The sequence below is a fragment of the Camellia sinensis genome, chromosome 4 (assembly GCF_055761805.1).
Source record: "Camellia sinensis isolate YWXY chromosome 4, ASM5576180v1, whole genome shotgun sequence".
Lineage (NCBI taxonomy): Eukaryota > Viridiplantae > Streptophyta > Magnoliopsida > Ericales > Theaceae > Camellia > Camellia sinensis.
The window spans coordinates 175,687,854-175,714,590 of NC_138964.1; the positions used below are offsets into that span (position 1 = coordinate 175,687,854).

General features: G+C 34.6%; 1 protein-coding gene and 1 pseudogene across 1 annotated transcript; both read left to right on the forward strand.

The window, feature by feature from the left end:
* The first annotated feature begins 1,356 nt into the window (after nucleotides 1-1,356).
* LOC114322632 (phytoene synthase 2, chloroplastic-like) lies at nucleotides 1,357-12,516 on the forward strand (annotated as a pseudogene).
* A 10,333-nt stretch (nucleotides 12,517-22,849) lies between these two features.
* On the forward strand, nucleotides 22,850-25,828 carry LOC145824245 (uncharacterized). The gene is made up of 6 exons (XM_082923869.1): nucleotides 22,850-22,869; nucleotides 22,959-23,009; nucleotides 23,126-23,406; nucleotides 24,429-24,602; nucleotides 24,723-24,825; nucleotides 25,186-25,828. Exons 1-6 carry the CDS (start codon nucleotides 22,850-22,852, stop codon nucleotides 25,826-25,828), a joined length of 1,272 nt encoding a protein of 423 aa, XP_082779995.1.
* The last annotated feature ends 909 nt before the right edge of the window (nucleotides 25,829-26,737 follow it).

Sequence of the window (26,737 nt, forward strand, 5' to 3'; positions counted from 1 at the left end):
AAATTCAAATTTTGTGCCAACAAAATTGAATTAATTTCTCTGTCCATATATTACCAATTTCAGTCAACAGATTAACTGCATAAAACTGCTCATAACTGCCCAGCAGTTACAGTCCGAAACTGCACTATTTGACAGGTTCAAACAGTTAAAACAGATTTACATTTCCAGCAGTTATATGTTCAGTTCCTGTATGCACCTGTTCATTTGAAAACATATCTGTTCATTTCAAATTAAGCACTTGTTCGGGTCTATATATTCAGATCTGCTCCAGCAGTCTTCACATCCCAAAAACAGTCTGAAAATATTCTTTTGTTGTCCAAACTTTTATCTTTGGTGCATTTTTCTTCATATTAGTTTTAGAATAAATTTCAGAGAGTTAGAACATAGGTTTGGTTCGCCGTATAATTTGTTTTGGAGTGCTACTACAAATTGGTTAAGATCATTGTATCCTGGGAGATAGACGCCACATAACTGTAAGTACCATAGCGGGGTCAATCCGTCTTAAGGACAGAATGTCACACACTCGACTTGGTCTTTTATTTTTCATTTGGTTCGACAAAATAAATTCTATAAATTTTTTATTTTATTTTGTTTAATTTTATTTTAATTTATTTTATTTACACAGTAGATTGTTCCAACATCTTCTCCTTCAAATATTTTCTTTTTTGCTACTTCCATTGTGTCTGGTCATCATTGGGGCGGTGCTTTAGCATACACGTGTAATGAACATGAGAAGTGAGGCTTTTTTTAATCTATTTGACTAAAAATAGAAACAATCTGTTACCCAAAAAAGATTGATGAATAGTCACCTGCTCGATATTTTATTGGTGATCCCTATTTTGAGCCATTGCACCTTGTGTGTTATCCAAAATTTGAATTTTGGGTTTTGTTTTGTTTGATAGTGGTAACTGTTTCCTTTCCAGGGTCTTTGGTTCATTGTACAGAAATCTCAGAAAAAGTTTATGGAAAGTGATTGAGACCCTCACCAATCACCACCCCATACACACGTGGGGGCTGGTGATTGGAGGAGAAGAGAAAAAAAGAAAAAAAAAAAAAAAGAAGAAAAACTAGTCAATCAGAGAGAGAGGGTCATGGGGGTGCCCTCCTTATGGGGATCCAAGTCATTTTCCAAAGTTTATTTTGATGCTACAGAGCTCAAGATCTCTTCTTGAATTGGTTCTCTTTGAAAGTTGATTTGTTTGTTGGCTTTTGCTAAACTTTTGCCTCAAAAGGGTTAGTGGGTTTTGTTTAGAAGTGGATAGACTTCTATAAATTGAAGTCAAAGAAAAAGTAGTATAGAAAAGGAAAAGAACAACATTCCAATAGTGCTAATACCACATGGCTTTCAAGTTCATGATGTCTGTTTCTATATTATGTGTTGTTTCCCCCAATTCTGAGGTCTCTAATTGCTTTGGGTTCTTTGGGTCGGTCCGTGAAGCAAACCGGCATTTAGATTGGTCAAAATTCATTGCTAGAGATAGGAGTTTGGTTTGTCATGGTAGACTCATGAATGGCAAGAAACAGAAGTGCAACTATTGCTCTTCCAATGCAGATTTTAGCTACTCATGCTTGGTTGAGTCAGGGTTAGAGAGGAAAGGCAAATTCCATGTACTTTCAAGCTTGGTAGCAAACCCTACTGGAGAAATGACGCTCTCATCAGAGCAGATGGTTTATGAAGTGGTTTTGAAGCAGGCTGCTTTGGTTAATAAGCGGCACAAAACTAAAGAAAACCCTACTGGAGAAATGACGGTCTCATCAGAGCAGATGGTTTATGAAGTGGTTTTGAAGCAGGCTTCTTTGTTAAAAAGCGGCACAAAACTAAAGAAAACTATGATGTGAAACCGGATGTTCTTCTTCCAGGGAATTTGAGCTTGTTGAGTGAAGCTTATGACCGTTGTGGCGAAGTTTGTGCTGAGTACGCCAAGACATTTTACTTGGGTTAGCTTCATTTATTTATTCTTTAATTATAAGGAATTGAATTGAGGTTTCTTAGGAGTTAATTTTTTTACTTTGTTTTGCCTTTTCTCAGGAACGCTGCTAATGACCCCCAAGAGGCGAAGAGCTATATGGGCAATATAAGGTGAGGCTCTATGAACTGGGATTAGGTAGTTTGTTTTTGCTTTATTTTAGTTTTTTGCATTAGAAGTAGAATTGAGGTGCTAGACTAGGTATGATTTTACTTTAGTTAAGTGGCTTGCAGGCTATTTCATGCAATATTTAAATGACAAAGGATAAAAGCAAATAAAATGAAAGAGAATTGCGAGGACATCTGGGTTGGATTTGGATGTGGATGAAATATGGATTAGTATGGTTACTTACATTACAAGATATAAGAGTTTTAAACACTAAATGTTTTGGTCTTTAAAAGTGAAAATTTTGTTACAAAAAATATTTAGAGACCAATTTCTATCATCGTGAGGATAGTCGTTAAAAGATCGTCCCGAAAAGTCAAAAATAAGATTTTTAGCGACAAAATTTTGAAAATGTCGCTAATAAATAGACTTTTAGGAACAAAATAATTTAGTCTCAAAGTGGTTTATTTTTTGAGACAAAGCATTTGGTCCTAAATAGATAATAATTCATCACTAATTTGCAATTTTCATTTCTAAAAATATAATAACAATATTTTTTGCAACAAAAATATTTGGTTCTTCAACAATAATTTTGTCCCTAAATTTTGGTCTCCAAAACTTTAATTTTTTGTAGTGTTATGGGGGAAACACATGATGTTGTTTACTCATGTTTTCTTGTTAAGGTTGGAGACATGCTACTTTAAAATCTTGTTACACAAACCATAATAATTGCCTTGCATTTTGATTAGTGACATGAAACCTGATAGTTTTGTAGACATGATTGCCTATTTTCATGCCACTGGGTTTTGAAAGTAACATTCAAGTTCATGAGATAGCAAAAGTTTTACGGTCAGGCCTAGTTGGCCACCGTACGTTTCTTAGGGCTTACTTCTAAGGAGGTCATGGGTTCAATTTCCCTTAAGGGAGTTGAATTAAGGGAGTGCAAGTATTTAGGTACTTTGCTAAGAGTGGAGAGATTTTTTTTCATAGGTGCTAATCTAACAATTAACAATTGATAACTAATATTTGCCGATCAAAAAATAAAAAAAGCAAACGTGTTTGTCTTGGTATGCGGTTTTCATGGACTGACTTACACACTTTTAAGATGTAAGAATCTCTGACCTCAACTTTTAATTTGTGCCTTTGTTAAGCCACTGTTTTCTACCTTCTATTTATATATATATATATATATATATTTGAGAATTGAGAAATTCAAATGAAGAATTAGAAAATTTTGTTAGAATTTTGGGACTCAATTTTTGAATCAGGAGAAAAAAATCATTTTGATTTTTGTTCTCAACCACACCAAATGTGCTTTATGAAATTCTAGTGGAAGCAAGACGATAAGGGATGGTAAAGATGATTGTTTCTAGTACATGATGCCAAGAAAAAAGTATTTTAGTTCAATTATTGACCTCCCAATAAAGTTGATTATTATGATGAAAGGAAGGCCGCTGTTAAATTTGCTTGATGATCATGAATCAATGATAGGTAACACTCACAAATCTAAACTCACCACATATTATTTTCTGGCTTTTCAGTGAGTTTGGTTTTTATTACTCTCAACCATATGATTATCTAATTGCTTTACACAGTTTAGGAATTGTTGAAGCATGTTTTGAAATTTTTTGTCAAGATGCCTGAAATGACTGAGACAGCCTCCACTGTAAGATCCATTTAAGACGGGTATTCTACATTATGATGCAAAAACCAGAATATTTAATTTTATTTTCATTTCATTTTGCTTTATATTTTTCAAAGTAAATTATTTCAATAGTCATTATCATATGTGCATGTTCAGTGCAAAGAAGGTGAGTCTATCTTCTTTTTTGTTTCTCATGATTGTCTTGGTTCATAGAGTTGTTAGGATCAAAGACACCCGGAAACTTATCTCACACACACAGAGAACACAATATTTACGTGGTTCGGCCCAATGCCTACATCCACGGACAGAAATGAGAATTATCACTAAAATGGAGCAAAAATACAAATACAGAGGAGGAGATGAAACTCACTCAACTCACAGCTCTCACTTTCTAATTTCTGATGATCTCTCAAACCCTCCCCTCAGCCTCCATTTATACACTAACAGAATGGTGGATGGAGGGGCTGGCCAGCACATGGCCAGCTTGTGCCAACTCTCTTGTGTGTTGGCTTCACATGGCCAAAAGCTTCCTAACATGGCCAGCTCTTGTGTTGGCTTTGCACATTGCCAACTCTTTCTTCACATGGAGAATCATCCCTCACATGGGTGATGATATCCCACAAATCACCCCCTCAGCCCATGTGAGGTGATCCACAACAAAACCTACTGCCAAGGTATCAAGCACCCCCTGATTGGATGCCCTGTACCCCCTGCTCGGGATACCCTTGCATTACCGTGCAACTCCTTGCATGATGAACACGGGAGCAAATAGAAAACTTCAGAGTTTGACACATCAACATCCTCAATTTTCCTTGCTCGGAGCTTATTTCTGAACAACCAGCCTTTGCTTTCTGCACTTTAGAGCAACTTCCCAGCGATCTGATACGCCCGTTGTCTGTGCTGCAATCCCTGATGTTCGGTTCTGTCTCACTTGCACGTCCGTACTGATGTTTGACAGTTAGCCCTTCTGCCAAGACAACTTCCACCGGTCTGTACAAGTTACCACTATGCAACTCCGTGCATAGTGCTTGCACCCCCTTATTGGAGTGCATTGCAAAGCTCACTTTGCGACTTGAGATTGCATCCCTCCCTTCCATGCATCTTTTGAGAGGTTGCAAAATGTCTCTAACACGGAAGCAAAAGAAACTCTCTTCTTCACTGGCATAGTCTCTACAGACTTGGTTTCTTTGCTCTGAACTTTCTTCAAGATTGGCTTCACTGGCTCAGATCTGTGCACCTTTGAACTGCCTCCTTGCGTTCCCGTGCACCGTTTTCGCCATTCCTGATGAAAGCCTTGCTCAATCATACGTTTTGGTTGCGTATGTTCTCTCTTTGTACCCTTCGACTGGCATTTGACAACACTCATCTTTGTCAAAACTTCTCCTTCCAGTCTATACAGTTTGTTGCACAATTTGCCTTGCAACATTTCTCTATCACCTCTGTGTACATGAAGAACCCCGCCACTAGATGAGAAACAAATTCCTTTTAGATCTAGCATACTCAGGGAGATTAGATTCCTCCGTACTCCTGGCACATGTCGGACCTCAGATAAAATTACTTTTCTTCCAGCCTTAGTAAGGAACCGCACTGTCCCTATGCCGACAACTCTGTTCACTGTGTTGTTGGCCATCTGGATAGTGCTACCGCTGACTCTTCGATAAGTGGAGAAAAGCTTCTTATCCGCACATATGTGGAACGTACACCCTGAATCCAAAATCCAGCCGGGTGTCTCCAACTCTGACGAGATTGTAAGCATCACTTCTTCATCGTCAGAGGAATGCACTGCAACTGCTGTAGTTGAGGGACCTCCGTGTCCCTTAGCCTTCTCTTTGGCTTGTCTGTCCGCCTTTTTCTCTGGGCAATCTCTTATGACGTGATCCTCTTGATCACAGTAAAAACACCTCCTCATGTTATCCTGTCTGGACTGTGAACGCCCTCTGCTTTTACTTTTTCCTCTACCTCTACCCCTTTCTCTATCTCTGCCTCTACTTTCTGTGACAAGGGCATGAGACTGCTCTCCTTCCATCTCTTTCTTCCTTGCCTCCTCGTTGAATAAGGCGTCTGTGACCATCCCCATGGTCAGCTTCCCTTCGGGTGCAGAATTACTGAAAGAAACCACCAACGTCTCCCAGCTGTCTGGTAAGGAACTGAGTAATAATAATGCTTGCATCTCATCCTCCAACTCCATTTTGATTGATGCAAGCTGGTTCACAAGGCTGTGGAATTCACTGGTGTGTTCAGCAACAGACACACCATTCTTCAGCTTCAGGTTTATAAGCCTTCTCATTATCAAGGCTTTGTTCCGTGCGGTCTTGGACTGGTACATGCCCTCCAATTTCATCCATAGGGCATAGGCGTCTGTCTCTTGGGCAACATGGTGGAACACACTGTGGTCAATCCACTGTCTGATTTGACCGACAGTCTTCCAGTTAGTTTTTATCCAGTCCCCATCCTTGTCTCCATCTGGTTTGACCCCCTTTAGCGCTATAGGGTCAAACAAATCTCTACAATACAGGACGTCCTCCATCCGCGGCTTTCATATCGCATAATTAGAAGCGTTCAACCGAATCATCGGCCCTGAAACTGATGTGGATTCCTCCATCATCCAGAAAGTAATCTCTGTTTGAAAAACAGGCTTTGCTGTGAAGTCCGGACTGCACAAATTAGCCGGAAAAGTACTTCGGATTGCCAAAATAAAAACTGCAATTTTTTGAAAACTTATTTGCAAAATCTGACCGTACGGATGTGTCCGGAATACTCCAAATAGTCGGAAACCACTATTGGATCACCAAAAACAGACTCCAAATGGCTTCGATCAAGCCAAAACAATTTTAACGGTTCAGATCGGCAGAATCTGGTGCGCCTGAGAAGCACCAGATTATTTCTCCGGATCGGCTGGCGTCGGGCTGACGTCAGCGGCTCAGTCAACGGCTTGGTCAGCAGCTGAAGACTCGGCTGGCGCGCGCGCGTGTTGATGGCGCGTGTATGGCACGCGCTGTTCCCTCAGTCGTCGTCCTCCTTGCGCGCGCGTGGGGCGCGTGGGTGAGATTGGGACCACGCGCCGATGGCCTGAACGGCGCGTGTGGGCGCGTGTCGAGACTGGGACTCACGCGCTAACTTCCAAGGGCGCGTGAGGGCGCGTCCGGCCTCCGTTGGGTGTCTGCTTTATGTTTCTGGACTCCTCTCGTCGAGCCCTTGCTCCTGGTATGCTCAAAATCTAATTTCGAGTAATACGATTTCTGGGCAGTTTCGAAACAACACTCTGTTTTTTCGAAAAACGTACAACTTAGCTCTGATACCACTTTGTTAGGATCAAAGACACCCATAAACTTATCTCACACACACAGAGAACACAATATTTACGTGGTTCGGCCCAATGCCTACATCCACGGACAGAAATGAGAATTATCACTAAAATGGAGCAAAAATACAAATACAGAGGAGGAGATGAAACTCACTCAACTCACAGCTCTCACTTTCTAATTTCTGATGATCTCTCAAACCCTCCCCTCAGCCTCCATTTATACACTAACAGAATGGTGGATGGAGGGACTGGCCAGCACATGGCCAGCTTGTGCCAACTCTCTTGTGTGTTGGCTTCACATGGCCAAAAGCTTCCTAACATGGCCAGCTCTTGTGTTGGCTTTGCACATTGCCAACTCTTTCTTCACATGGAGAATCATCCCTCACATGGGTGATGATATCCCACAAGAGTGTGGTGTAGAAGGACTGATAAGCTTGTTGACGGGCCTAATGCGTCACATATAACACCTGCAGGTTTAGATAGATGGGAGTCAAGACTGGAAGATCTTTTCCGAGGATGTCCTTTTGATATGCTTGATGCTGCTTTGTCAGATACGGTTGCAAAGTTCCCTGTTGATATTCAGGTTAGTTTTTGCATAATTTATCCATACGATCTCTGGGTCCTTATGCGAAACAACTCTAACAACCAATAAGTTCTTGTTAGTTCTAATCTTACATCTATATATTGTTTTCAACTACGTAGCACAAACACTTCTTAAAAGTTGTCGTGTCGTGCAACACATTGACACTTCTTGGATACTTCTCAACACCTACTTGACACAAGTCTAAACTTGTCCAATTTGTTTTTAAAATTTTCTAAACTCTTACATGCTTCACACTTGGAAACATGTGTCTATTGTTTAGACGTACATGGAATACATTACAAATTTAAATAAAATAACTTAGATTCTACTGATAAAATAAAAGAAAAGAAAAAAATAAAATAAATTTATACCTATTCTCCTTATTTGGACTTTAAAAATTATTATTTTAAATTAAATAAGAAAAGTTATACATTTTGCACATTTCTCTCACGTGTAGTGTCATATATTTTAAAAAATTTTAAAATTCAAAGGAGAATAAATTTTTTTTCATACTATGTATTTTTATCATCAATAAAGTCTTTTCTTTTACCGATAAAAAAAAATATATTTTAAAATTTATATGTCAATGTGCTCATGTCATGTCACGTGTCCGTATCCGTATCCGTGCCCATACTTTTAGGTTTTCAGAAATCCTCTAAAGCCCTTAATTGAATTTCGGAAATGGGTTCAGAGGCATATTTATGAGAGCTGCACCCTCTTTGTAGCTTTTGCTATCCCTCGATACACTAGCGTTTCATTTTAGTAGATAAATAGAAATCATGCGTTAAGGCCTCGTTTGACAAGCGACTGTTTTAGCTTAAAAGTTAAAAAATTATTAAAAAAAATTAAAAAGCGAACAATTTATATAAAAAAGTCAAATACTCAATTTTCTCTCTACTTTTTGCATATCTTTTCGTAAAAAAGTCAAAAAGTCATCCCAAACATTTTTTTTTTACCACATATTTTAACCAAAAAGCCAAAAAATTACTAGAAAGGACTGGCTAGCTATTCTGCTAATTTCTTGGTTAATTTGAACTAATCATCAAAATTTCCATGATAGCAATTTGTTTTATAGTTTTGAGGATTTAGCTCTCTAAATTAGCTTGCACGACTTTCAAAATTACAGAAAACGTGTTGTTTTGCAGCCATTCAAAGACATGATTGAAGGAATGAGGATGGACCTTAGGATGTCAGGATAAACTTTGACGAGTTATATTTCTACTGTTATTATGTGGCGGGGACTGTTGGATCAATGAGTGTTCCAGTTATGGGATGGGCATTGCACCAGAATCGCAGGCAACAACAGAGAATGTCTATAACGCCGCCTTGGCTTTAGGGATTGCAAATCAATTGACCAACATACTCAGGATGTCAGAGAAGAGTAATATTGACTCGTAGGTTTAGTGGGCGATAGAAGCAATACAAACAAATTTTGGAAAGGCGGGCGGCCTGGCACAATGTTAAGGTTGACTTGGGTTGTCATTGGTTCAAACCCTAGTTGCATGTAGTGGGGGAGGGAACAGGGGCGGGGTAGAGAAGGGGTATAGAAGTTTGGAGCAGCTATGGGAGCTTGTCTATATTTTATATATTAAATAGATTCTAACAATTTTTTTATTTTTTATATTGTGTTAAAATATGAATTGTTATTGGAGATTGATCTCTCAACTACAAATAGTCTTTGTTAAATATAATGTAAATAGAAAGTATCAGAATAAGTTTGAATTGTTTTTCTTTTATATTGTTTTATATTTTTTATTGATGAAAGTCAATTGTTAGTTGTTAGATTAGTTCATCGGAGAGTTGAACTCCCAATCTCACCTTTGCAACTTTGAGAGGTTCTATCTCAATTGGGAGTGAGTTTGTTCATAGATAGGAGCAAGTTTCTTTCAATTTTTTTACTTAAGAGTGCGAAATTGCATTTATGAGAAAAAAATGTCATCCAAGTAAGAGTTTCCTATATATCGGACCCTCGCTAGACCTAGCAATGATGGGAGTAGACTACCTTTTAGGTGTAATGGTTATGTCAGCAACCAGACATGACAGTTAATCTGTAATCACCATGGAAGCCTAACAGGAAAATGAAAATAAATATGTTAAATCATCATCTTTTGTCACTAATTGCAGTATCAAATAGCTGGAAGTTCCGAATTCATTAATTTTTTCCCCTCTGTTTTAATTTTATTATTATTATTATTATTATTATTTTTCCTTTCCTTCTTATATCTTGTTATGTATGTTTTGCAACAGTGCCAGAAGAGGAAGGGTTCACCTACCACAAGATGAACTGGCAGAGGCAGGGCTCTCAGACGAGGACATATTTGCGGGAAAAGTAACAGATAAATGGAGGAACTTCATGAAGAATAAAATTAAGAGGGCAAAGATGTTCTTTGATGAGGCAGAGAAAGGAGTCACTGAGCTCAGCTCATCCAGTCGATGGCCAGTAAGTATTCAACAAATTAATTAATTCCATCTTATGAGATTCACACATTACCATTTTACCATGCCATAGTCTTATATTTTTGCTCGATTGCTTCGGAATATAATAGAAGATATATAATGGCAAAAAAGAGATATAGCTACCCCAAACACAAAAAACTGTGACATTGAATTTTCTTGTTTGTCATGGCGGACTGAGCATTGTCAATCTACGAAGAGAAACTGCAGGGATTGTCATAACAAACTGAAATTCCTATTTGGCTGTGTTTTCATTTTCTATATTCTTTTTTTTTTTTTTCCTTCCCGAAAGACATAAATTTGTTTGCAACTTGTTTCAAAAGCTGTTTTGGGTAAAATTTTTCAAAAATAACCTACTTTATAGAAAATGCCTTCTTTTCTTTTTTTTTGAATTCTAAAAAATTGTTTTCATACAACAATAAAACAATGGATTTTCAAATTATTTTTATTTTCAAAAACAAAGAAAAAGACCAAACATGTCGTAGAACCAATTCATGAAATCTCACTCCAAAGCACACTAACAAGCCTGTTTGGTTGTATTTAAATTTTTTTTTTTGGGGTTTTTTTTCCTTTTTTTTTTTTGCAGAAATAAAAACGATAAAAGGTTTGAAAGCTGCCATTGTTATTCATAACCTTTTGGTGTTTGTTAAAAAGTGAGTTGTTTTCAGGAAAGTTTTCAAAAATAATTTGCCAAACAAACTGTGAAAAAAAAAAAACGGAAAACGAAATTACCAGCAAATAAACTTTCTTACGAACGTTTGTCTGAAAAACAGTTTAAATGTGAATTGAATGTTGGTATTGTGTTTCCAAGTAGTGGCGTAACCACGAATTCAATGGAGAGCGGTATAAATTAATGATAACATTAAAAAAAAATTTTATAATATACAATAATGAGATATTACTAAATTTAAATAATAGGAGTTCATTTAGATAAATGTGAATTTTAAATTATAGGATTTAAGATTAAATTTTATAAAAATATTGTGGAGTAACTATTTTATAGGTGGATTGGAAATTTAAAAAGGAAGATAAGTTGAGATAGAAATGATATATTTTAGTAGAGAAATTTTATAAAACAAACTGTAATAAAAATGTTTATCATATGTCGTAATTATGATCTTTGTAGTCTTTAGTTATAATAGATTATAGTGTTAGATATAATTTAGTATAACTTTTTTGTGGTTGTTATTTTGCTTATGACTATATATCAAGTAATAGTTAGTTATGACTCATTCTGATATTAATTATGATCTATTGTAATTTTTTTTTTTTTTTTTTTATAATTGAAGATGTGTTGCTTGATTATAATTTATATAGTGGTCCTTTTAGTTATGAATGGAAAAAAAACATAGAGGATAAACTCCATATGTCAAATGTAACTAACAATCTAATAAAGTTCATATATTCATTGAAATTAATTATGTTTGCATATCAATAGTGATAGACATTATGACTTATCATAATCTCTTTATTTTCAATTAAAATAATCATTATTATTCTCGTAATTTTAAAATGTCATTGGCATTTTACTTTAAATAATATTTTTATAAATTTTTTATTTAAAATATTTTCTTTATGTTTTAAAAAAAAAAATTCCCAAAACCCGAGGGAGAGAGGGGGGGCACGTGACTCCCTGGGCCTAAGGTGCCTCCGCCACTAGTTTCAGGTGTGGGCATCTTTACTGTTGTATAGCCAGATATTTGGACGATTTGATTAAACTTATTTCAAACCGTTTCTGAATCTAACAACTTATTTTAACTCAAAAAAAATAATTTTGAGAAGATGCTCATCCCTTACTTTTGATTATCAACTTTTACTATGGACATGTTAATTTACGGTGATACTCTTAGATTTTTTTTATTTTTTTAAAAATTGAAAAAGACTCAAATGAATTATAAATTATTATTATTATTTTTTATGAGAAATGTAGACAAGTAGTGAATAACAAAAAATAAAAGTTAATTGAAAAAGCTACTTCACAGCTTACTTAACAAATACTACTCAGCAATTTAAATCTATAATTCAACAGTTACAACATACAGATTAATAATTTTTGATTAAAGTCATAATTTATAATCTGTTAAATTATAATTTATAACCTGTTTTAACAGATACACCAAACGGTGCCATTGGATGAGATAGAAGCAAATGATTACAACAACTTCACCAAGAGGGCTGTGTTTCAATTAGCTAGCAATAGGAGCTCAAGGCCTTCAAAATGAGGCCGAGTCTGGGTTGTGTTTCAATTTTGTATTTTGGTCTGTATTGGTGCTCTTTGGTGTGTCTGCGTTGGTCTCTCACCAACTTTGGGGTGCTAGCAAATGATAGGATGAATTTTGTGGTGCCAACCTAGTTGGGATCATTTAGCTCATTGTGATACTTTTGCACTACCCTTTTCTTTATTGATGTAATCTGTCTTGTACCTTGTACTTGTTTTATTCCATCAATAAAGCCTCTTTTTTGCCGATCAAAAAAAAAAAAAAAACTTCACCAAGAGGGCTTATGTTAGCAAACCCAAGAAGTTAATTACTTTCATTACCAATTGCATATGTAAAATCTCTTGTTCCCCAATCTAGATTCTCATCTTCTACAACCATTGATTTACCTAACTGGGTTGAGTTCTTGGATTTTATGAAGTATTGCATATTGTTTTGGGCGTGTTTGAAACCGGAGTTAAGCGGAACTTCAGTTAGCCAGCTGTTGTATACATTATCACGACTATAGGTGAAGTGGGAAATGGCTGCTGCTTATGTGATTGATGTACTCCTTAACCAAGGTAGGCAAGATTTTGAAAAGCGGTTGCGGTCGCCACAATGGTGGCGGTAGCGCGGTTGCGGTTGTGAGATGTAAAGGCCGTAGCGTAACGGTTGTGGTAACGGGAATCGTGATTTTTTTTATTTTTCGCACAATTTGAAAAAAACTTACCGATACGCATATTTTTTTTTCCATGATCATATTTATTGGGTTTAAAATAAATATTGATCAATTTTTGTAAATTTTTAAGTATGATCTAATATATTTCATATTTTTAAATCATTATAAACTGAGTTTTTTACATTTTATTTTAATAATTAATATTAATGGCTTTATATTATATAAAAAAATCAATCACTAACTATTATATATAAGATAAACAATGACAAAAGTAAGAGAATAAATAAGAGCCTAAATATATATATATATATATATATATATATATTAACCAAACTAAATAGAAAATGACCACACTTATTATTATTATTATTATTATTATTATTATTATTATTATTATTATTTTCAAACAATATATAGATAGACACACACAAACAAAATGGTTGAGTGATAGCAACTGAATAGAATAACATAGGTCTTACAGCTTTAACAAATCAATAACATGTTCTTCATCTCTCCTTTTTTCTCTCTCTATCTCTTGCTCCTCCATCTTCTCCCTTTATCTTTCCTCTTCTCTCTATCCCTCTTCCCTCATTTTTCAGCTTTTTTTCGTGTATTTTTTCAAAACAAGCAGTTCGGAATTGTTACGTAATAGTGTGTAACAGGCCATTACGGCCGCTACGAGCGACACACCTGTGAATCTCAATTACACTGCAAAAACGGACGTAACGGGTGGCGGTAACCACCACAACCGTTACCTAACGGTGTTACGCAACGGTTGCGGTCGTTTTTTAAAACCTTGAAGGTAGGTGAAGGTCTGCTCTGTTTTGGGGCTGTTCTGCTGCTTTTGTGGGAGTGAGAAGTGCTGGTTTTGGGTGGATTGAAGACTTGCTTTTGTCATTTTTCTTGTCTTTTATTTCCTTGCTTCTTTTCTGTGGTTGGTTTCTCACCAACTCACCGTCATACCAGTATATGATTGGACATGCATTAGTGGTGCTAACATATTTGGGTTGGATATGTTACGTTGTTATGCTCTTTGCACTTGTCCCTTTATTGATGTATATCGTTGTATTTGTTTACTAGTGTTCTATCATTAAAGTTCATTTTTTTTGTTGATAAAAAAAAGATTTTCATTTTATTGCTGGAATTTGAAAGAGCCCAAAAATCCAAGAAATAGAATCCCCAAAATGTTTCTCCATCATAGGAAAATTAATAAATAAATAAATAAATAGGTTATAGATTCACAAAATAGGGGTGGGATTTAGTATAAGAGACAAAATACAGCCCCCCATATATGAATATGTTGGCACATGAAAAATTCCATAATTTCAAAATGAAAAATGTTTAAAAGAATCACAAAAAATTTCTTACAATTTGAACTACAATGATATGACAGGATATATGTCAACTTTTGATTTGCTACACACTTAATTGTGTAGGGCTCATCTCCCTTGCCACATCATTATGGGTAAATTTAAGAGTTCAAATTGTAGGTCTCTAACATTTCTCTTTCAAAATAGTGGAACTAATTTTTAACTATTCAAAAAATATAAAAAATATTTTTTTAAAGAAAGTATGATAAGTTTATTCCACATCTATCAACCTACAAAACTAAACTATTGAAACCATAAATTGATAAGAATTAGACATTTAGTTGCCGTTTGGCAAAAAAAAATTTAGTTGACTTTTTGGAGTTGAAATTTTTTTAACTTAGGACTAAAAAGTTAGTTTGTTAAATTTTTTTAACTTTTATGAGAAAAAATATGATTTAAATGTGACATTTTATCTTATTAACTTATTAAGCCAATTAATATTATGAAATAGTATCGCTAATAAATGAAAAAATTTATGTTACTAGTGGGGATTAAATGATTTGGTTAATGAGAGATGAAGGATGCTCACCAAATTTTATTTGTGTATATTTTTTGATATGATATAACTGTTACACTAAATATTTATTCCACTTGTTAGATGAAGTCCAAGTGAATTAGAGTTTATAAGTTAAATTGACCTAAAAAAGTGGTTGGGACTCACAATCCCTTAAGTTAAGAGAACATATCTTGTATGTCTGTCCTACCACGTGATTGTGTGCCCATAACATAATAAGTAATTGTTTTATGTGAAACGTAAGACAAAAAATAGAAAATAATAATTGTTACATGACCAATAAGATTGCAATGGCATACCAAGTAAGATATAAGGCTGACGTATAACATATTTTCTCCTTAGTTAAGGCCTTATAGAAGTTTTAAGTTTTGTTTCGAAATATGTAGTCTTCAATTTAAGAGAGATGAGTTTACTCATTCCAACAATAACTCAAATTTAGACATATGCTATGCTAACATATCTTCTTTCATTGTTTTCTATTAATTAAATCACAAACCTTTTAATTTGAAATTCACAACTTTTCAAACAGGCCCCTAAAATATTCTTAGATCAAAAGGTGTAAGTAAAATTGAAGTTTCCTAAAATATGTAATAAATTATATATCACATATAGGAAGATTACAAAAGAGGAGGGGTGCCATGCCACCCCTACCCTGCAATGTACTTCTGCCATTGATATTGAGAAATTCAATTTCAGTTACTTAACAAGTAAAATATTTCTGAAACATTACTCTTAATATTTGTTTTTCACCAATTATAAGAAGATATCTTAACATAAATAAAAATTATGTAAAATATGTAAAAGTTTCAATATCAGAGTTAATTTGAGTTAGATAGAATCTAACTTAAGAGCCAAACCAATATGATATGACTCTTTTTAAGACTTAGCCCCGGTTTAGTATTTGTTTTGGGGCTAAATAATCACGTATGGACAAAAAAAAAAAAAACTACAAAATCATAAAATGCTAAAACACTTGAGTTGGCATACAAAATTACCAAACTGACCCATATACAAACAAAAAGTCAAAAAAGCATCATTTCCAAGTGAAAGGCAATTTTGTCATTTCATTTTTGAAAACATCATTTCCAATGCAAAAAAGCCAAAAAGCCAACAAAAAAACCAAACAAACAAGAGAGCCAAAGGCTAAAAAAATCAAAAAAAGCTAAAAGGTAAACTAAAAAATTTATTGCCAAACGGATCAACCAAATTAATGTATTGTCAAAACTGATTAACCAACCCTATTAAAGAAGGGATTGGTCGGTTCTCCATTTTTGTGGATATGTTGCCTATCCATCCTCAAAATGATCTTAGGGGTCATTTGGTAATGACATTCTTAGCTGGTTTTTTAGTTTTTTAAAACTTTTTTAGCTTGAAATTTTTTTGTTTGTTTGGTTTTTTTGTTTGCCTTTTTTAGCTTTTTAGCTTTAAAATGACAAATTTTTTGTGGGCTTTTTTGATTTTTGTTGTTGTTGTCGTCGTCTTTTTGTGATTATTTAGCCTGAAAAGTTTACCAAACCAGGGCCTAGTGATACAGCTACTCTTTTATATTGTCATTTTCTCTGATAAATAATAATAATAATAATAATTCTAACCAACCTCAGCTCCAATCATCAAGTTAAATAAATTATTTAATAATTTTAGAGCAATACTTCACATTGTTTTGTCTTCTAAAAAAACAATAAATCTCACTATTTAAATCAATTAAATTTAATTAAAGCACCACATATATTTATTCACTGAATAATTTTGGGAGCTGCTATCTCCAATACACTCATTTTTTTGTCCTTATTATACATAGTTATTATTTCTACTCTACTTTGTTCCAAATATACTCTCATGTATGTATAATAAGGACAAAAAAGAGAATGTATTTGGAACAAAGTAGAAGGAGAATAGCGGCTCTCATAATTTTTCCATCAACTCCCATTTTGTTTCTGTTTTCAATCACCGATCATTTGAAATAGCTTGTAGAAAAGTAAAAGGAAATGGTCTGTATTGAATTTTCTTCATAGGAATGTAACTACTTGAGAAGTTATTTGGTAGTCCTCAGACATGGCTACTTGATGTCTCAGGTGTATTGTGATTGGTGGAAATAATAAGACTTACAATTTTGTATTTGGTCATGGGAGAATAACAGAAGACTCATTTAGTGATTAGTGAGAAATAATATTGACAGATGATGCCCTTGGACTACCAAATATTTTTTTCAACAATCCTTGTGTTGGACAATCTTCACTGTATTTAAAAAATTTAATTCTATGGTGTACACAACAACAATTAGAATTTAAAGAAATAAAGAAAATGAGAGAATTTGTTTGATTATAAAAATCAAACTCGAAATAATAAATAAATAAATAAATAACAGATTTTATTTTGTTATAAAAACAAAATTTAAATCTGATTTAATAAATAAAAACAACACTGAAAATAAATTAAATAACTTACTTGATTTAATTTCTTCGAATTATTTTCTGATCAAGTCCAGTGTTTGACACTGTGTCCTTAAGACATATTCGTCCTCTCCACAGTACTTTCAGAATTTGGACGTCTATCTCCTAGGATGAAATTATGTACCACAAACAATAGCAGCACTACAAATTGTTTGCCTTACGAACACACTAAGTGTTTACACTCTTTATTTCAGAAATAAAATGCAACAAAATGAAGAATAGAATAAGCAGAGGTGAAATACGAAATTTCTGAAAAAATAACATCAAATGAGGGTGGTCCTATTTATAGATGTAAAGGTGGCTCTTGGTTTTAAATTGAACAGGTATGATACCTGTTGGTTTTGAATTCAAACAGATTTGAATCTGTTAATAATTCAAACAGATAGCAAAAAAGGGAAAGGGCCCTGTTTGGGTGTGCACTAATTCCAAACTAGTTTATTTCTGTTTGAAAACGGAAAGGGCCCTGTTTGGATGCACAGAAAATCCAAATCAGTTTAATTTGAATTCTGGATTTTATTTTACCAAAAATAAAATTAAATTCAAATATTTTTGGCTAAACAAGCCCAACCACACACCACGCGCCCAGCCCAGCCTGCCCGGACAAACGACGGCGGCGCGCATGTGGTGATTTTTGGGTCCAATGGGTCTAGCCCATAACCTCTCCCTCTAAAACACTTGGGTACCCCTTGGGGCACACCCCAAGTATCTCACCCAAGCCTTATAAACCCTTTCAAAACTTCCCACCAAATCAATGTGGGACAAGCCAATTTACAACCTTAAGGAATTTCTACCAAAACTCCATTTCCGTGGAGCACACTTTGGCTTCAATTTCCCATTCACTCGGTAATGGTTTTGAGCAACCAAATATACCACGTGAATCACAACACGACATAGAACGCGTTACCACTTTGACCCGAGTAAATCGACTCTCGGGGTCCACCTAAAAAATAGACCAAACTTGAGAAAAAATTCTAATTTTACCCAGAATTTTTCTACCATTTCCAACACCTTGTAGTTCCTCACAATGGGTCCAAAAAAATTTTCAACAACCCTTGAAGTTTCTCACAATGGGTCCAAATAAATTTTCCAACTACTCTTGTAGTTTCTCACATTCGCGGCTCAAATGGCTCGAATTGACCAAAACGACGTCGTTTTGTGTTGTTTTGTGTCTAAAACGACGTCGTTTTGGTCAATTCGAGCCAGAAAAATTCAGACCCTCTATCATTGCTGCATTGGGTTAATGAATAAGGTGTAGGCATCTTTTTCCAACTACCCTTGTAGTTTCTCACATTGGGCTTATAGTTGAAAAATACATAGAAAAATACCTAAAAAAGTTGAAAATTCTTAGGTATCTTTTTAATTATTTGTTCTCCTTTTTAATGATGTTTTGGGGTATATTTTGTTTGTGATTTTTTTTTTTTTTTTTTGAACTCATATTTTGTTTGTGATTGGTTGAGATGTATCAACATAATTGGATATGGCGCTTAATGATGAAGTTTTTTTTTTAATTATTATTCTTGATGTATTTCAATATACTGAGTAATAAAATTAGTCCTTCTGGCTAATCAAAAAAAGAAAAAAAGAAAAAGAAAAAATAAATAAATTACACTTTGCACCCTTTATATATAGTCATTTTTTTACTTTATCACTTCAAGTTTTTTTTTTTTTTTTTTTTCACTTTAGCCCTTCATATTTCAAGTTTTTCTTAATTTATTCTAAAAGTTAATTTATGTCTAAAATTAGACAGAAAATAACACATTGACAGTCACATGACATATAAATATTTTATTATATATATATATATAACTCACACCTCTAATACAAAGTCAAACCCTAATATAATAATATATTTTTTATGTTATGTAATAATTAACATGATATTCTCTATCTAAAATTGAACAGAAACTAATTTTAGGAAAAAAATAAGAATAATTTAAAATATGAAGAGTCAAAATGAAAATATAATAAGATTTAATGATTAAAGTGAAAAAATAACTATACATAAAGGTAGGGTGAGATGACACTAAGCCTTTGTTTGGCTAACTTAGTTTGGCAAAAAAAAATGCTAAACCAAATGAATTTTTTAGTCCCAAGCTAAAAAAGTCAACTAAAAAAGCCAATGCCAAACGGTGCCTAAATGATCATTCTTTAATTTTTTTTACAAAATGATAATTAATAATTTTATTAATAATATATTTATTATTATAATTTTAATTAACTAAACATAAAAACAGACATTTTAATAAATTAATCATCTGTTTTTTTATTTAATTTCAGTCAACTAAACACTATCATAATTGAGAGGGTAATTTTATAGACAAATTGGGCTTAATGGGCTGAGATATGAGCTTGTGTAACTCGGTTTTGGGTTGAACTTGTGTTGGGCCGGTCATAGATGGTTGTCTGGACATGGACTTAGCTATTTATGCACGGTCAGTAAGCAAACCGAGGCAACTTCAGTGGAGAAGGCCGAGCTAGCTGTAGCTTGGCAAAGCGCCATTCTTTGGTCAGGTTTAGGCCAAGTTTGGGAAGTGTAAAAGAAGTTAAAAAGTCAAAAAATTACTCAAAAAGTTAAAAAGTTATCACTATTCACTAAAAGTAAAAAATTACGGCTGCACAACTCCCAATACTAATTTTCCCCTACACACTAATTTATACAATTTTTTAAAACACATTTTTCTATAAAAAGTCAAAAAGTTAACCCAAACATTCATATTTTTTTCCTCAACTTTTTAGTCCAAAAAGATAAAAAGTGTACTTATTTAGGACACCCCAAACAGCCCTTTAGTATGGTTTGGCTAGAAGTAGAACAAAGCAATATAGCTCAGTTGAGCGCAGCAATAACTGAGCAAAGAGTTCTGGCCATTTCACTTGGCTGGCAATGAGGAGGTATCCCAGGAATAAGTATTATCCTTTGGGAAAGTGACTCATAGGAGTACTCTACTAAGGAGAAATAGAGTCTTATTAGGATTGTGCCACGCGAAATCTATAAAAGCTCATGACAGCACCTATTTTCAGGTATTGCAATTCTTATTCCTGAATACACTGAGTTTTTTGTCTATTGTCTACTTGCTGACTTAAGTATTGGAGGAATTTCCGGCACACACCCGCCGGCTAGCTCACGTTTGTGTTTTTAAATGATAAGACGACAACGTTTGAATAAGTGAAGACTTGATCAATAGAATTATACAAGATATATTATTTCGTGTTCGTACATAGTGTTTGGTAAAACATTTGAACAATCATTGTCATAGAGTTGAAAGGTTAAAAATGATTTGTACTAGAGAGAGAAAGCTTCGTATAAGTTGACTAAGACATCATTTGAAGAGTTGACTATTTTAATTAGTTTTTAAAAATTTTAATTATTTTAGTTTGGTTAAAAAGTTATATTGGGGAAGTTGATTGATTTTTTTTTATAATTGATTTGATAATTATGAGAAAAAAAATAAAAAAATTATGATTTAAATATGACATTTTATTTTATTAATTATTTTAATTTATTTAATCTTTATTAACTATTTTAATCCAAAGTCATCTTTCCAAATAGGAATCATAAAATGGTGTATTTACTAGGCTAAGCATAAAAAGCACGCGTGAGACATTCCTAACCAAAGAAATTACATTTTAATAGGACAGTAGGAAAATAATTACAAAATTAATGAATTTTTTTAATGATAATTTTGACGTACAGAAATGACTAGAACAATGTATATGAAGAACTTGTATCATATGTACAAAAAATTTGCACCACATAAAAATATAGGATGCTTTTGGTTTAGTTATTATTTGAATGTGAAATTGTGATTTAGATGTGGAGTTGTGAATTGAGTTTTGAAAAGAGAAAGTTTGTTTGGTTATCAATTTCGAAAATAGTTTTGAGAAGAATTTTGAAAAGAGTTTTAAGTTTTGAAAAGAGTTTTGAGTTGTATTTTGAGTTTTGAGTTTTTTGAAATTTTTTAGATCTATTTTTAAAAAATGTTTAAGAAAATTTTATTTTTTATTTTAAATGTATAATTACTATTTAACTATTTTTTAATTTTAAATATTTTATTTTATTTTGTAAATATTTTAATTTTTTAATATTTTAAACTCAAAATACAACTTTACATTTAAATCGTAACTCAAAATTCAATTTAAAAATTATTTTCAAAACTCATAACCAAACACATAACTAAACTCTTTTCAAAACTCGATTAAAAAAAATGAGATTTTTATTGATAAATCCATTCTAGAGTTGTTATAACCCATTAGGTCCACAAAAGAATATGATAACCTGATTAGTCCCATCAACTTTTCTTTTTATTCCATAAGGTCCATTTTCCTAATTTAACATATTTTACTGGACTATTTTGCCCCCATATATATATATGTATGTGTACAGTGTTATACGCATTTACATATTATGTGCCTGTTTACGTGGCCGTTTCCTCGGTGATTCAGTTTGGCAGTTTCCATTTTACGTTTCTCTTCATCAATCCAATTCCAAGAGATACGTTTATGTTTTGCATACTCGTTCGAAGGATTGGTGGTGCTAGGGTTTCATTGTTGGTGTTCTAGTCTGGTTCTGGTTCTGTGGTTTGCGACTGAAGATGACGAAGAGGTAGCTGTTCGGCTGTCACATTTTCCGAGCTTTAAGTAGTTCGAATCAGTTGTGTTCGACTTTCTGGAGGATTGTAGGATTGCATGGTTGAGGTTAGTATCAATTTGATTGTGAATAAATGTTCAGTTCATTTGTATGATGAAGCAGATGCTCTGTTTTTGGATTGATGTGAATTGGATGCGCTGGCTTTTCAATTATATGCTTCTTACGTCGTCCTGTGGAGGGGAGTACATTCATATTATGTGAAGAACAGTGTTAGTTCTCATTTTAGTTAGTTGTATGCGTCATGAGGATCTGTGTATATGATTTGATTATCAGTATATATGGCAATGTGAATGTTGACATTTTGCTAATGTGGATTATGTGAAGAATGTGGATGTTCTCATTTTAAATTGATGTTTACTTAATGAGGCTCTGTGTGTGTGATATAATTCAGAGTGTATGTTTCAATGTAAATGTTCAGATTTTGTTAATATTATGTGAAGTTTGTTGGTGTTCTCATTTTTACTTTGATGTTTGCAATTTTGGCATCTTGTTAATATAAATGTGAATGTTCACATCTTTGTATTTGTGAATTATGGATTTAGCACCTGAACTGTACACGTAGTAATTTTTGATTATTTGCACAATGTGATTTTTGATGTCGATTTTGATTAAATGTGTAGTTCTCATTTTACTTGGACGCATGCGTAATGAGGATCTCTGTAGATGATTTGATTATCAGTATATAGGTCAATGTGGATGTTAACAATTTGTTAATGTGGATTATGTGAAGAATGTGGATGTTCTCATTTGAAATTGATGTTTGCTGAATGAGGCTCTGTGTGTGTCATATAATTTAGAGTGTCTGTTTCAATGTAAATGTTCACATCGCGCGAATATGATGTGAAGATTGTTGATTTTGTCATTTTACTTTGATGTTTCCTTAATGTTGACATGTTGTTAACAACAATGTGAATGTTCACATCTTCGTATTCTGAAGCATGGATTTAGCACTTCGGCTGTACGCGTTCTCATCCATTTTCTGCACAAAGTGAATTTTCATATTGATTTATATTAATGTTCATTGTTGTCGTTTTTGTGTTTTTATAGGAGATGGATACCTTTATGCTGTTGGTGTGTACATATGGTTGCAGTACAACTGTAATAAATGTTGCCCGCGCAATGTGTTATTCTCGTTTGGTGGAGTGTTTGTGTGAGAAATGGGATGAGTTGTCTGCTGGTTCTATTTCACTGTTCTATAAACTACCTGGGATTAGGAAGTGTGATTTGGACAATGAGGAAGAATTTCAGAACATGTTACTGCTTGCTAAATCAATGGGGGTACAACATGTAGAAGTTGTGGTTGAGTTGAAAAGTGGTATTGTTCAGTCGACTAGTTTGGGATTGGTGCGAGTGGGGGTTGAGGAAGAAATTGATGCATTACGAAGATTTTGCCACCATAACGAGAAGGTGTTGTTGTCAGTCTCTTGGGCAAATGGTATTACGCATGTGGGACAACGGTTTGTTGGAGGTGCACAAGAATTTCGTGACGTTTTATGTAAGTACGCCATCCAATGTGGGTTTCAGTTTACATATGTGAAGAACGAGACAACAAGAGTTACTGCTGTGTGTGCGATGCGGGAGGAGAGGGGCTGCTTGTGGGCTATACATTGTAGAGCACAACGAGCAAATGATTTTTTCTACATCAAGAGTTTTAGTGATGTGCATACGTGTGGTACGGATGTCCGAACATCGAAGAATCCACGAGTTAGTTCGGATTTGGTGTCGAGTACCATATCTGAAATTGTGAGGGACAAGCCGTTGACTCGGCCGTGTGATGTTGTTACTATTTTGAAGAGGGATTATGGGCTAGATGTGAGTTACCACGTCGTATGGTTGGCTGTGGAGAAAGCAAAGGCTAGTATTCATGGAGATCACTCATTATCGTTTGACCAGCTGCGGTGGTATTCGGATGCGGTGATGCGGTACAATCCGGGGAGTTATGTCAATATTGACTATGATGCGAGTAGTCAACAGTTTCGTCGTTTCTTTGTGTCATTCGCTGCGTGTATTTCTGGGTTCAATTCTTGTCGGCCTTTATTATTCTTGGATGGAACATTCCTCAAAGGAAAGTACAAAGGTCAGCTACTGACGGCAACGGCAAAAGACGGAAACAATGGTTAGTAATTTTTTTACCTCTATATTCATGTCAATATTCACATTGACATGCATAGTATGGACAAATGAGTGATGGAGAAATTATAAGCACTGTGAACATTGACATTAGTATGCACTGATGTGAATGTTCACATCTGTGTCTGCTGATGCCTGTAATGTGAACATTCACATTATTTTACATTGATCCATTCACAGTATTGTACATCTGTGCCTGCTAATGATAGTTATGTGAACATTCACATTCACATCAGTGTATACTACTGTCAGTTGATCTGTTAATGAGCATTACTGTGATTGGTCATATTATCAGTTGCTGAACAATCAAAAATGAATTATTGATGGGTGTTAATGTGAATGTTCACATTATCAATTGCTGAATTATTGATGGGTGTTGTGTTGTAGGTCTGTTTCCTGTTGCATTTACGGTTGTTGATTCGGAGACCACGGCGAATTGGTCGTGGTTCTTGCATGAACTTGGGAAGGTTGTTGATGGTAACCGGCAGATTACTTTTATTTCGGATCGTAATCTTGGCCTGTTAGAAGCTATGCCGAAGGTGTTCCCATCGGCTCATCACGGTTATTGCTTACAACACTTGAAGAGCAATTTAAGAGACCGGATGAAAGGAATTGATAATGGCTTCAGGGATCACCTAGTAAGTAGTTTGGGTGATTGTGCTTATGAGCCAACTGTGGTAGGGTTCCATGAAAAGCTTGCAAAATTAAAAGAGGAGGGTAAACAACGAGCACATGATTTCTTCAAGGACTTGGCACCTGAGCACTGGGCAAATTCATACTTCAGGTAATAACAGTTTCATAAAGTGTTCCATTGGGCAAGCCAAAATGGTAGCGATGTGAATTATCAGTTACGATTTGTAAAATCTTCCAATTGTGTTTCACGTTCAATGTCAGCGATGTGAATGTTCACATCTGATAGCAATGACTCATTTGAATGATGTGAATGTTCAAACAAGTTGTCATATTTTGCTGTTGTTAACATTCACATCATTCTGTCATTTAAGTTGATGTTAGTGTTCACATCTGTGCATCGTGTAAGTTGATGTTAATGTCCACTGCGATTGGTGTTAATGTTCACATCAGTCAACGTGAGTGTTCAAACCTGTTAACTTTCGGGGTGTAAAATGTTTGTGATATTGTGCAGGGGCATGCGTTATGGGGAGATGACTTCCAATGCGGCGGAGTCATTTAATAACTGGATTAAAGAAGTGCGTAATCTTCCTATCACTCAAATGGTGGACACAATTCGTACTCAGTTGATGCGGCAAATGTCTGCACGGCGTGACCAAGCAAACAAATGGAATGAGCTTATTTGTCCTACATTTGAAGCAAGGCTTATGGATTCGTTCAATCACAGCAGGTCTTGGCAAGTTAGCAAAGCCAATGAGAATGTGTTTGAAGTTCATTCGATACCATCTGTCACTGTTGATGTTGCGAGGCGTACATGTTCGTGCTTCAAATGGCAAATTAACGGATTCCCATGTGACCATGCTGTTGTTGCCATTCAGAAGAGCCGCTACAATCTCAATGATTGTGTGGAACATTACTTTCATGTACAGACATATCGTGGAGCGTATTCGGGTGCCATATTCCCTATACCATCGGTGGAGAAGCCGTCTTTTGATCCCATGGACTTCACTATATACCCGCCAATTGTGAAAAGACCACCCGGAAGGCCGAAAAAGAATAGGATCCCATCAAGGGGTGAGAAACTTAAGCAAATAAGGTGCGGGAGATGTGATAAGCTGGGGAGCCATAATCGGAAGTCATGCAAGGAGCCGATATAGGATGTACATTTTTCATTTTAACGTTGTGTTTTACATTGGATTCTTATATTCATTTGTGCCTTTTCATTTTCTTTTTCTGTACGAAACTGATTTTTTGTTAAAGTTGTAATGATAAATACATGATGTGGACATTCACACTTACGTAAACGAATCATATTATGTGAAAACTTGCACATGGGTTGGACGTTTTTACCTTATTGTTGTCAATGTTGACATGAATACAAGATGTGATGTGAACTTTCACATTCATGAAGATTGACATGGTGTGAACATGTACAACTGTTATGAATGTAAAGAAATGTGAATATTCACACCTGTTCATGTTACCCGTAATGATGTCATGCAAACAATGTGTACATTCCTGCACAAGGTATGTGTGTTATATTGAAAACTAGTTCCACAAATCGCATCAAATATGCTCATCAAAACACGGCATTATGAATATCATAAGTGATTATGAACATTCACATCAGTGTTGAAACTGTGAACAGTCATAGCTGTAAACGTTAGTGCATATGAATATCGTAAGTGAATGTAAACATTAGTGCATATGCATTTGAATATCATAAGTGAATGCTCATCACAACACGGCATTATGAATATCGTACGTGAGTGTGAACATTCACGTCAGTGTTTACAATTGCTATGAGCAACCACAAATGTGAATGTTCACACATGTGTATGTGATCCATACTGATGTCACGTAGACCAAGTGTACATTCCTGCACAAGGTATGTGTGTTACATTGAAAACTGGTTCCACAAATCGCATCAAATATGCTCATCAAAACACGTCATTATGAATATCATAAGTGATTATGAACATTCACATCAGTGTTGAAACTGTGAACAGTCATAGCTGGAAACATTAGTGCATATGAATATCGTAAGTGAATGTAAACATTAGTGC